At 34.8% G+C, this 12,752-nt stretch overlaps 1 protein-coding gene across 1 annotated transcript in view; it reads right to left on the reverse strand.

Annotated features, from left to right (window-relative positions):
- The window catches only part of Glg1 (Golgi apparatus protein 1), a 187,943-nt gene that overhangs the window by 50,725 nt on the left and 124,466 nt on the right, over positions 1 to 12,752 (reverse strand). The window contains exons 13-15 of the mRNA XM_090378712.1: positions 11,629 to 11,748; positions 9,024 to 9,112; positions 3,042 to 3,156 (exon numbers count right to left, since the gene is read on the reverse strand). Coding sequence (XP_090234838.1) covers positions 3,042 to 3,156; positions 9,024 to 9,112; positions 11,629 to 11,748 — 324 coding nt within the window. The remainder of the gene's footprint in view (positions 1 to 3,041; positions 3,157 to 9,023; positions 9,113 to 11,628; positions 11,749 to 12,752) is intronic.

Here is a 12,752-nt window from a genome sequence, read left to right on the forward strand (position 1 = left end):
ATAACTAATTAACCTTTTGGAGAGTCCATCTGTGTGAAAGCAGTCCAATACCATGGTAATTCACTGCAAAAGGAAAGTTTGTTTTGTTGCAAGAATTAAAACCACTGTATTATCTATGCAGTTAAATCCTGCTGGTTGCAAAAACAGATGAAAGTTCAAAATAGTTCTGCAATCATCTTATAAAGAAAGAAATATTACTCTTTTTTTTTTTTTTTTTTTGCATGGATTCTTAATGACAGATGTGACTGCTGATATGAGTACCAGAATGTTTTCTTAATATTTCCAGATTATAAAAAATCTCTGTTTTTTTTTTTTTTTTTTTTAAGTGCTGGATTTTATAGAGTTCATTATACTAGAAATCCAAACTTGCTCTGCAGGCAAATGAACCAAAGCCAACTGTTAGTTGGCACATTCTTGAATGTCATGTGTGTAGATGGGGGAATTAGTGATACAAAATTATAACTCCAACAAATGAAATTTTGCATCAAAACAACTGCCAGACAAGCCACGTCAAAATGGCCAGTAAACAAAGAATTACTTTTATTTCAATAAAACATAACTTAAATTGTGAATAAATTTGGCAAGTTTTCTTACCTTATACTAAAACTGACAAAACAAATATTTAGACAGATTCAGAAAATATAAGAAAAAATAACTTATTCATTAATGAATAAAATATTCAAACATTGCACTGGTTCTCCATTTCATCTCAAAATGCACCAGTTGGAGGTGCAGAGATTTTACATATATATATAAGAGACGGTTCAACCTATTTGTCATGAACTTGAAAGGGATTGAACAAGACACACGAAAATAACTGTAAATACAACTGATATGTTCAAACACTTTTTTTTCAAATGAATCATTCATCTAAATTACATAATGCTTTCTTTTCACCACATCTTACAATCAAGTGTTCACAAAAATTCACATGCTAAATGTATAATTTAAAAAAACATTAGCAACTAAGGCTGTATTCCATTAATAACAGCATTTCCAAGTTGAACATAAGTTCAGACTTAAGGTCAAATACTCTGTATTGGTCTTCTTGGGAATAGAAACTTCCCCATGATCAAAATCAACACAGTAGTAAAGCGTATGAATCTGATCTGATTGCAATTACTGGGTTAAAATATTATCCCCACAATTGTATAGTACTGAAAAGAACTAAGTTTTCACACTTTTTACTTTAGCATATAATTCTTAGAAATACAGGGTTAAAATCTGTATGAACTGTTAATAATGCTCAAAGGCACATGATTCTATCTTCAAGAAAAAACAAAGGTAGTATTCATTACTTAGTGTAGATTACATAACAGTGGCCTAAAGGTAATCCAATACTGGTTTTCCATGATGCAAACTCTTCTCTTCACTCTGGATAAAAAACCAAACACATCTGAACACCACCAATCTCACATTACTGTTTACAATGAAGAGAATGAACACTACCAAAATGCCACCCCAAGGACACTACTACCAACTGGTTAATACTGCTTAAAATGTCACACTTCACCTGTAAGAGGTAAAGACAAAAAATGACTGGGTCATTTCATGAATAGCCACCATACACTGAATGTTTAAAGTAAAAGTAATAACTGCACATGGTGATTGACTGATCCACCAAATAAGAGTAACTTTCAAGTATACATGAATTTAATTGTCAACTTTAATGGAGACATGCCTTCTTAATAGGAGCATGAACTTGGATTGCTGGAATTTCACTTATATGTGTTTCATATTAAAATATGGCTACAGGTTGTTTACGAGTACAGAATGCTTTGAAACATTAGCTGACCTAGGATTCTTGTGTTAGTAAATTTATGTTTGAATTGTCTTTAAGACATCAACTGATTATGACTGCTTCAAAAAAGATACAGTCAGACTTTACCCTCTTCAGAAATGTTCAGTGAAAGTTTTTTTATAACAATGGCATTGCTATTCAGGCTTAGCTGTCAAGAGCATTTCCAAATGCTTCAGCAGAAAGATGATCTGAATATTCTTCCCCCCCTACCCCTTCATTAATCTCATTTCTATAAAGAATTGATAAAATGCCAAGCATTACTTGGGATATTTGTTATATTTCAGAATTCCTTGTGCACTTGTCAGTTCCCCAACCAAGGACCACCATACATCAATAATTTCTTCTTTCATTACTATGAAAGAATGAAAGAACTGATACTGCCCTCTTCAGAAATGTTGAGTCAAAGTTTTGTTTATGACAAGAGCACTGCTGTTTAGATATAGTTATCAAGAGAATTACCAGAGCTTCACCACAAAGAGAAAATCTGAAGTGCATTTTTGCTTATTTTCACCTGGATGAATATCTTTTCACTCTCAGCATTGCTACAAGGAATTTTTAATATGCCAAGCTTGACTTCAGATAATTTGTTATCAAGCTTTTTTATGCACTTGTCAGTTCCCAACCAAGGACTGCTGTATGTCAATTCTTTTTCTTCCGTAATGTTTGGTAGGTTTTCACACCTTGATCCAGTAGGTTCTCAATTCCTTGACCATTACCGAAAGAACTGATACCGCAAAGCATCTATTGTTTCTTCTATTTATTTATTTCCAATGAGATCAAGAATTACCAGAAACTTATCTACAAAAAGGTATGATGAAATACAGTCACACATAACAGAGAACAACACTGAGTGTTTCATGAGTGTCAGCTAGACTGTACAACATAAGACTAGTACACCAGACAACCAATTTGTTACTGAAAGTAAGCAGAAATTAGCAGAATTTAAAAAAAAATTCCGTATTTAATGACAGCTGTAGTTTTACTTTTTTTTTTTTTTTACAAAAAGATGGAGAAAAATTATGTTACTAATGTGAAAAAGAGGAGTGAAAATGAGTTATGTGAAACCATTTCCATCATAAATCCAGACAGCTGGCAGTGTTGTCTTATTAAACTAAGGAAAAACACATTGCTAGTCTTTGTTCACATATCTTAACTCTTCACTGTATAATTGTAACAGACATTGGTCTAAATCATAATGAAATCATGCCACATAATACAAGAGTTACAGTGCCATACTCACTCTTTGTAAAAGTTCTGCTTTTAGCTGGTTCCTACATTCCTTAGATACCCGATGATGGTTATCAGAAAGCGTATCATTGGTAACCAATCCACTTAGGCAAAATATAACTTCTGATCTGTGGGTAAAACCAATATAAAAAATAAATATGTACGTAAATCTATATTTGTGATATAGTCAACATTATACACATAATGATATAACTATAAGTGCATGTTTGAAAGTTGCTGAATCCCAACAAAAATATTACAGCTAATGAACTGCCAAGGAAACAATAAACAATCAATATAAATAAGAATAAAAATAAAAAAATCAACCATAACATGCACTCGTCACAACAACAAAAAAAAAAAGAAAGGTGGCTTTTTTTTCAGGTTTCAGATATTTTTTCCTGAAAAGTATTTGTAGAAAAAATATTACAAAAATAGACTTGTGAACCAGTGTGTATGTGTGTGTGTGTGTGGGGGGGGGGGAGCACGAGCCGTCCAGGTATCCCCTGTTTAATAGATTTTATTAGAATTTCATTTAGTATGATTTTTTTGCAGTTTTCAAACAGAAGAATGTTTTATGTTTTTCATCATTTAGCACACAAACAATTTTGGCTGTTGCACTGTCTCAGTTTTGTGCATCTCGATTTTTCCTCACATGCACCATGTCAGATCAAAGGTAGGTTGTAGTTACTTAATCTCAACTTTAAGATTAATTTACACATCGCCATTACTACTGTTGCACCAACAGAATTCAACTGAAGCTTAGTCAATCGAGATTAAGTTCTAAATTGTGCCCTATCACTGTTTACATACTCATGAAACTTGGTAAAAAAATAATAATAATAAATAATGGAACACATACAAAGATGTTTTGTTGCGTATCTTGGCGTAGGTTCTTTAAAATAAAAAAATACTGTCAAAAACTGGAAAAAAACCCTGTGAAAATCACATTTCATCTTTCCCCACTTTCCTTCTGTTTTAGTATTTTGTTCCATGACCCGCTGCAATGAAAACTGCTTATGTTTCTGCTCACACCTCGCAAGGTCCACTATCCCATCGACACCCTTGACAGGTGTGACCTACAGGCACACGACAACGTGGCGACCAACAGTAGCATCAACAGTGGCGAGTCATCCACGAGGGCATTTATCCCATACTACCCCAACCTGTCGCAACGGATCGGTAGAATCCTAAAATCACATGGGATAAAGTGCATCCAACTCCCAGGCAGGAAACTACGTTCTCTCATTTCCAACGTGAAAACACCTGTCCCCACCCTTCTGCAGAGCGGTTTGGTCTATCGCATCTCTTGCCGTGACTGCACTAGCTGCTACTTTGGAGAGACTGGATGTTGGCTCGAGAAACGCCTCTCAGAACATAAAAGGGCGATCCGTTTGGCAGATGTGGAGCACTCAGCTATTGCCGAACACGTCTGGACAACCCACCACGACATTGATCCACACCGCGATGTTGTGGTTGTGGACAGGTCCTACCATTACCTACGGCGCACCTGGTTGGAATCGTTAAACATAAAATGCTCGGATACCTCTTTGAACAGGAACAGTGGTTGTCAAGTTAACCCCATCACAGAAGCAATAATTCTGTCCATAGACAAACGCTGGCCGCGTCACCACCATACGTCACAGCCACAAATTTCAACCTCGAACAATTAGCCACGCACCTCACGCCCCAGTTTGGCAGTGCACATATCCATTCTAACTGTCATTTAATATTTTTTCTGTTTAACTGAAGAAGGCTGTCTACTCAGCCGAAAGCTTTTTTGTATATTAAACCATTCTTTGTATGTATGTTCTAAGTATATTAAACCGCTCTGAGGAACTATAATTTTCGCTTTTAATAAGAATTAATCGTTAATCCACTATTTGATATTTTTTTTTAACGTGGCCTAATACCACCGCACTGTCTACTTTGCTTTTTATCTTCAATAGTCAGATGTCAAATTTCATGTCAAGTTTTGAATTTGTCCAGCCACCCTGAACTTGTTCTGAAATATGAATTACCATTCAGGTCTTCATTATACCAAGGACTGTCTCTATTATTAGTTCCCTGTTAAAGAAATTCCTTGATCATTACTGAATGAGCCACTGAAACATTAAAATACCGAGGTGGTTGTGATTGGCACATTTCACAGTCTTCCATTGAGTTACAACTCCATTGTTGACCTCCATTTTATTATCAATGATAGTTCTTATAGCACCAAACTTTTTGCCACACTGGAAGCACTCTGACCCTTCCTTAACCATTGCATGATTTCAAACTTCATCACCCAGTCTGATGATGCATTTCCATTTCTCTATATGGTTATGTATAAACATACTACACTACTTTATTTAGGGAAAGGAGGTGGTGCATGTCCTTTCCCCAAATAAAGTAGTGTATTATGTTTATACTTTATTGAGCCAGTAAAGTGTTATATACACGAACATGTGATAACCACATGCTGTTTTTTTTGTTTGTTAACAGCCACTGACTCCTTTCCATGAATAGACTTTATATAGTTGATGTTTCTAAATAACAGTATAGTAGACAGATAATGTTAAGAAAGTGGCACATGAATGGATGCTAATCTTCAGAATTACTTTGGTCACCTTCAGCCAATAATCCATCCCAAGAATCACTGACAAGAAATACAGTGCAATTTTTTCCCTAAGAATGTCTGAAATACTCTTGTATGTATAGTGGGGGGCCCCAACATCCGATGGTAATTCATTCCACAAAACCACAACATTCCACAACATTGTATGTTTAAAATATTGTAAGTTGAAACCAACAATGCATTGATTTCCTGTAATTCGTTCCCCAACAACACATTTGAAGAAATTTGCCTTTAATCAGTGGGTGGTTAATTGCCGGAATAAACTTACATCTATCAGTGTGGAAGTTGATAGCTTAAATAAGTTCAAGGAGGAACTGGACAATCTTTTAGAGATTCTCTCTAAAAGTTTGTCCAGTTCTAAAAGTTTTTCCAAAAAAAATAATAATAATATTATTTTTTAAAATATATTATTTATAATATTATTAACATGTTAATAATGAAAAATTGTTTTTATTATTATTACTTTTTTTTTTTTGGCTGATGCTACATAAGCACATATGCTTGCTTTCTTGCATCACGTGCCTCTATTACTACTACATAAAATATCTATTACATGTTAAACTTCATTTTTACATCAAAAATGAGTGGTTTATAAAGATTTAATAAATAATTATAAAGCATCTTAAAAATAAAAAAACAAGCAATAATTTAGCATTTACTTTAGCCTTGAAACGCAGAGCTGATAATCAATGGAGGTTGGACAATATCAAGCATCGGGAGTCTTTTGTCTTTTTCTGATAACTTTTTTGTAGCTTCCTGAAGTAAGAAATGACTTAGTCTTGCATTTTGCACATCATGAGTTCAGTGTTTTCAATATTAGGGTGTTTTTTTACCACTTCTCCTAAAAGTTCCCAACAAGAAATGACAGTCTTCAATTCTTCAGCTGACTTTTTGGGTGTCTTTTTCTTCCTGTATAGTGTCTGCATAATTTTCTCCAACTTTTGCAGCTCCTCTGTTGTTAACTCATGCCCACGAGTGTCAAATAAGGTCCTCCACATCCCCTTTGCCAACCTCCAGACCCATTGATTTACCAAGGCACCATCATCATCAAATCCATCAACTTTATGGATAATTAAAGGCCAGATGTTTTTCCAGGCTCAATTTAAGAACCTGGTGGAAACATCATTCCATGATCTTACAAATCAGCCTCACACAGTCCAGCATATTGAACTTCAACCTCCAAAAATCTTTGAGGGCGACAGCATTTTCATCAGAAGTCGCTGCAAAGCAACCTGCGAACATTTTTGTGGTGTAGATTTTCTTGAAGTTTGCAATCACTTGCTGGTCCATTGGTTGAAGAAGAGGACTGTTAATAGGAGGCAAAAATTTGACTTGAACAAAGTCAAATTGTGCCTCAAGAAATTGAGCAATGATGGGATTATGGCTGGTGCATTATCCAGCAGGAGCACTGCCTTCACAGGAAGCTTATTTTTCAAGATAACACTTCACTGATGGACAGAAAACTTCAAGCTCCCATTCATTTAAGACATATCCTCTAACCCATGCCTTTGTTGTTAAAACAGTCTGGGGGTGTTAGTGATACACCCAACAGGAGAGTGAGCCTATCTTTCATGGGCTTATGCCCAGGTAAACTAGCCTCACCCTTAATGATGTACGTTCTCCTGGGTATTCACTTTCAGAAGATGCCGATTTCATCATGTTAAAAACCTGCTGGGGAAGATAATCCTCCTGATCAACAAACGCTTGGAATTCAATTTTAAAAGTCTCAGCTGCTTTTTTTTTTTTTTTTTTTTAATTAGCACTGGATGCCTCCCAGTGCCTTTCAACACTTGATATTCGCCCTTTTTGTTGGAGATTTCCAACAAATCCCTCCCATCCAATTATCATCCCATTGCAATTATTTCTACTTTTTCTAAAGTAATGGAGAAATCAATTAACCACCAACTCTTAAACTACCTAGAAACCTTCCATCTGATCGAAGATCGCCAGTATGGAAAACCTTGCCCTGCTCAATCAACTTCAACTTCTCGAATATCTGCTACAAATTCCTTAAATGCCAATCTCCAGGTAATTCTCCAGTGGGGCAAAGACAACTTAGTTGATTTCAATCCTTCTAAAACTCAGTCTTGTCTTATATCTCACAAAAAGGATTCTTCTGCTCCTATGCTTACCTTTGGTGACACTCCAATTTCTAGGCAAGTTGATATATCTCTTCTGGGGATTACCCTAACTTCTAAACTCTTTTGCCACAAGCACATTACAAATATTGCTTCCTCTGCATCTAAAAAACTTGGTTTTCTCTTTTGCTCTCAGTATTACTTTTCTCCCAAACAGCTGTTCACTCTGTACAAATCGCAAATCCGCCCTACCATGGAATATTGTTCCCACATCAGGGGCGGTGCCCCCAAAACCCCTCTCAGGCTTCTAGATTCCATTCAGAAGAGGGCAGTTAGGTTAATTAATGACTCATCTCTAACAGTCTCTCCACTCGCTGTCTCATAGATGTACTGTCTCGGTTGCCTTTTCTACAGATACTTCCATGGGCACTGTTCTTCTGAATTAGCTTCTATAATTCCTGCTCTCTTTCAAAACAGTCCAAAAATGTGCCACCACCAGCCAACATCCATTTACTGTCCAACTTCAAACTCACAGAACCAACTTTTCATCTTCCTCATTTATTTATTGAACTAGACATCTAGAGGGAGATCTGATTGATGTGAATAAAGCACTGAAAGGGTTGAGTAAAATTAATGAGGAAGGGCTGTTTTCCTTCATAGGTGAGACAAGGAACATGCAAATAATATTAAGATCTCAAGGGATAAAAGAAGACTGGATATCAAGAAGTTCATATATAGGCAGTTGATTGTTGAACACTGGAATGAGTTGCCTCCCAATGTGCCAGTGACTGTGAGCCCGGCTAAGTTCAAAACAGAACTGGATGGTTGCCTTGTGTTAACGGGAACAGTATGAATATTCTGTTTTGGTTTTATTTTATTCTAATTTTTTTTATTTATTATACATTGTTTTGGCTGATACAGAAAAAGTCCACTTCCTTGCATTATTTGGTATTATTATTACTAATATTGAAGTAAAGTCTAGTCATGGAAAGAAGACAGCAGCTATAAACAAACAACAGCATATGATCATCATGTGCTCATGTGTAGAATACTATGCTAACTCAATCTGAAGTGATGAGGCAATGGATAAAAGGGTAATGTGAAAAAAAAATAAATAATAAATAGACAAATAAATAATTTCTATTGTGTGACAAATTTTCGCATCACATCAAACTGTGGCAATTTCCAATACGTGATGAATTTTTATTATCAATAGTAAAAAAAATGAAAAACCCCACAACATCAATTAAATCAATTTCTTGATTAACTGACAGTTGAATTTAAGTAATTAAAAACTTACTTTGTCTTAACATTTTTGCAGTAGCCCAGTACATCTTTCTTGCATGCCTCTTTAAATTTGAAACTGAAACGGTAATCCTTGAGTGAAACCTGTGGGCAGATACAAACACATGTATTAAAAAGACAATAAAATTTTACTTTTATTTAAATCACTTGAAAATCATAATTTGAAGAACCAGAAATTTTTGTGATGTTTAAAATTTATTCAACACATGAAAAGCAAATCATCTTGAACTTGAAATCAACAAAGAATTCTTTATATACAAGATCTGTTCAAGAAGTCTCTGCACCATTATAACAGGGTAACAATAAGCACACTTACATGGTGGGAAACTTAATCCCTCTTTGAAATAGTATCCATCTGAGGTGACATATTTAGCCTAATGATTTTGTCAATTGGCTAAAAACCCAATTTCCATCATATTACTTGTTATTGTTTGTATGTCAGCAGATCAATGTTATTTCAGCTTTTTTTTTTTCAGACTAGGAAACAACAAAAAAAAAAAAAATCACACTGAGCCATATCTGGTGAATCAGTTGTTGGGCTTCAGCAGTTTCATGTATGGCCAAAAATTGAATAAGTAATGAGTGCAACTCCACTACATTTGGCAGTGAAGCAACCAGTCTTTGGAGTTCCACTTTTCTGGACTTTTTCTTGGAACTGCATCAAAAATCTTTCTCACAACCAACAGTTAATGAAAAATTCTACCATTTGTCCCCCTGAAGCATATTTGTGATTTTCAACACCCTCACAATCAAAAAACACTAGCGACATGATTTTAGTTTTGCTGTCTCAATTCTGCTGCTGTTCACATTGTTCCTCTGTTAACAGCCACAGAATGAACTTTCTGGAAATGTTCAGGTTCAAAGTGTCATTGAAATGGATGACATGATCCAACGGAGATGAGTTTCCAGCGATTTCAGTTAATCTTCAGTCACTTAGTGTCAAAGTTCCTACCGAGACATGATTTCTTCATCTGTTAAAGCCAAGGGCTGTCCAGATTGTGGATAAATTTTGACAGGTACATTAATACTATTTGAAATGGTGCCAATTGAAAACCTGTGTGATTTTAAAGCAAAATTTAACACACAGAGAGAGCGAGCGAGAGAGAGAGAGAGAGAGAGAGAGAGAGAGAGAGAGAGAGAGAGAGAGAGAGAGTTCAGTGCACTCTGACATTCTGAAATATGATGAGAATGAAAACGTCATTTTCAGTGGCTGAATAACAGACAGCTGTAACCAAGTAAACAGCTTTCAATATGGAGGTAAGCATGAGACATGTCTAAACAAGCTATGCTTTGCTACAATATGCTCTGCTGTCTCAGCTGAGCATATTGCTGTCTCTTTCAACAATGAGCACAATCTGGATATTTCTGAATGGATCTCAGTTTTTACTCTTTACTCACACGATAAAAAAAAAATAATTTTAAATAGTATGAAACATATTTACAATCGAAATCACATTTTACCAGGGAGGGGGGGAAATAGAGGAAAGTCAGATTGCTGTAAGAGTGGTGATACAATGATCTCAAAGAAGCACCTAAAAGAAAAAAATGAGGCTGAGAGAGGGTAAGACTCATTCATGCATAGGAGGAGTACATCCAATTATAATAAAGAAAGTGACAATATCATTAAGAAAGCTATTGAGATAATCACTAGGGAAGTGCAACTGTCTCACTTGCTTATAAGAGAGTGGGCTAAGGTGGCAATGAGTAAGTAAAGACTAGTGATTTAGTGGACCAGGCTTTGTTTCAGAACAATTTAGATCAGAAGTTTAATCCTGTTAAATGAAAAGTTACATGCATTTGTGACAAATAAATCCTGGGATGACAAAGAAATAAAAATGGTTCAGGATAACAAACAATTAAAGGTGGTTCAGGATGAGAAAGATTTAAGAGTTTAATATATAAGCAGATGACCAAGATATGATATAAGCATACAGTATACCCTCAGCCTTTTCCTGGGTTTCACACTTTTGGAATCTACCGCTGGTCTTCAATGACTTTTAAATTTATTTCTTTAGATGTTACCAGGTATTTTTTCACCCTTTGCTGTTAATTAGTATTTCTATTTAAATTTAATGGTTTCACGGTCAATGTATTTCTGTTCTTTTGCATTCATATTTCATTTATCAGATCTAATTTATGTTCTAATCTTTTATATTATGCTATATTTATCTCTGTCACTTTGTGCAGAGATAGACAGTTATATATATTTATATTTTTCATCCCTTAACTTTTTTAAATTTCTCCAGCAGTGTATTTTATTTCTTTTTTATGTCAAATTAATATTATATATAGATATATAAAATAGCTATAATCTATAATGTACTTTATGATCGGTAGTTAATTGTGTGCACACACACACACACACACACACACACACACACACACACACACACACACACACACACACACACACACACACACACACACACACATTAGTGGTACTTGCAATAATCACTGTGGATGTTTCTTTATCCTGGAAACACCTTAACATGGTTTGGGAACACAAGAATATAGATGCACAACCTCCAATCTCAATCGAGCATTGCAATAATTTTATTAGGACGGAATATTTCTCATACATATAAAAAGATAATGCTTACCAACTGAAAGTGTTCTACTGCTGCTCTGCATTTTTGATTTTTCTTCATTTCTATATCATTCTTATGCTCAATTAAGCACTGAATCACATCTCCTTGATCAACATCTTTGGACTGTAGATCCTATTGGAAAATTAAAATATTTCTTATTAACAGAGCACTGTATTACCAGAAGTAGCTGTAATTACAGAAGCAGGTTCATATTTTAGGATAACAAAAGTACTTTCAGGGGTGGTATTTGGTAACTGGGGTGAAAAGATCCATTTACCCAAGAAAAAAAAATCAAAAAAAAAAACACAATTATCTTAATGATGATTAAATGTCTGGAAAGTTTACATGATTTATATCTATATTATATCAGAGATTGAGTTGAACAAGATTAAAAATTCAAGCTGTAATTATAAATAATACACAAAGAGAAAATAAGGTAATGAAGTTCACATTTAAGGGAATGTAGAAGGCACTCAATTATCTGGGGGTAGGTTGCAAAATAAAATTTCCTAAAATTTAAATCTTGGATAATTTGCAAAATGAAAGAAATACTTGAAAATATCATAAAAATGTAAAATGTAAATTTATTTACATTTTTGTGATTTTTCAAAATTTGAAAATAATGCTATTTTGCATTATGTTTTTCTTTCTTTACTATCTGGAAAGACTATTCTCTCACCCCTGACAATGACAGAGCTTTAGCTTATGCTTTTTAGAAATGACTACGATTACCCATGAGTCAATTGAAAGTTACTAATAACCTTTTTAAATGAATAGCATCACCAAGAAGATGAATCCATTATTCATTAAACACTCAAAGGCACTGTTCTGATTGGTTTTGAAGCAATTGGCTCCATCAGCAGTCAAGAGGTAGCCTCAATTAGTAATCCTGTATTGAGCAATGAATAAATGTATTGAATCTAAACAAGCAGCAAGCAAAATTGTTCATGGAATATCATTTTCCATATATGGGGTAATCCACCCCCAAAGAGGGCTATCAGCAATCTGTTACAAACTCACTCAACATAACACAGATGCTCATTTCTGCTGCATTCCTTTTCTACATGTACTTCCAGAGGAACCATTCTTCAGAGTTGAAATCTGCAATTCTGCCTTTTTCTTAGCATGTGCCTCAA

This window comes from Mastigoproctus giganteus, chromosome 7 (genome assembly GCF_048544385.1).
Source record: "Mastigoproctus giganteus isolate SK-2022 chromosome 7, ASM4854438v1, whole genome shotgun sequence".
NCBI classification, from domain to species: Eukaryota; Metazoa; Arthropoda; class Arachnida; order Uropygi; family Thelyphonidae; genus Mastigoproctus; species Mastigoproctus giganteus.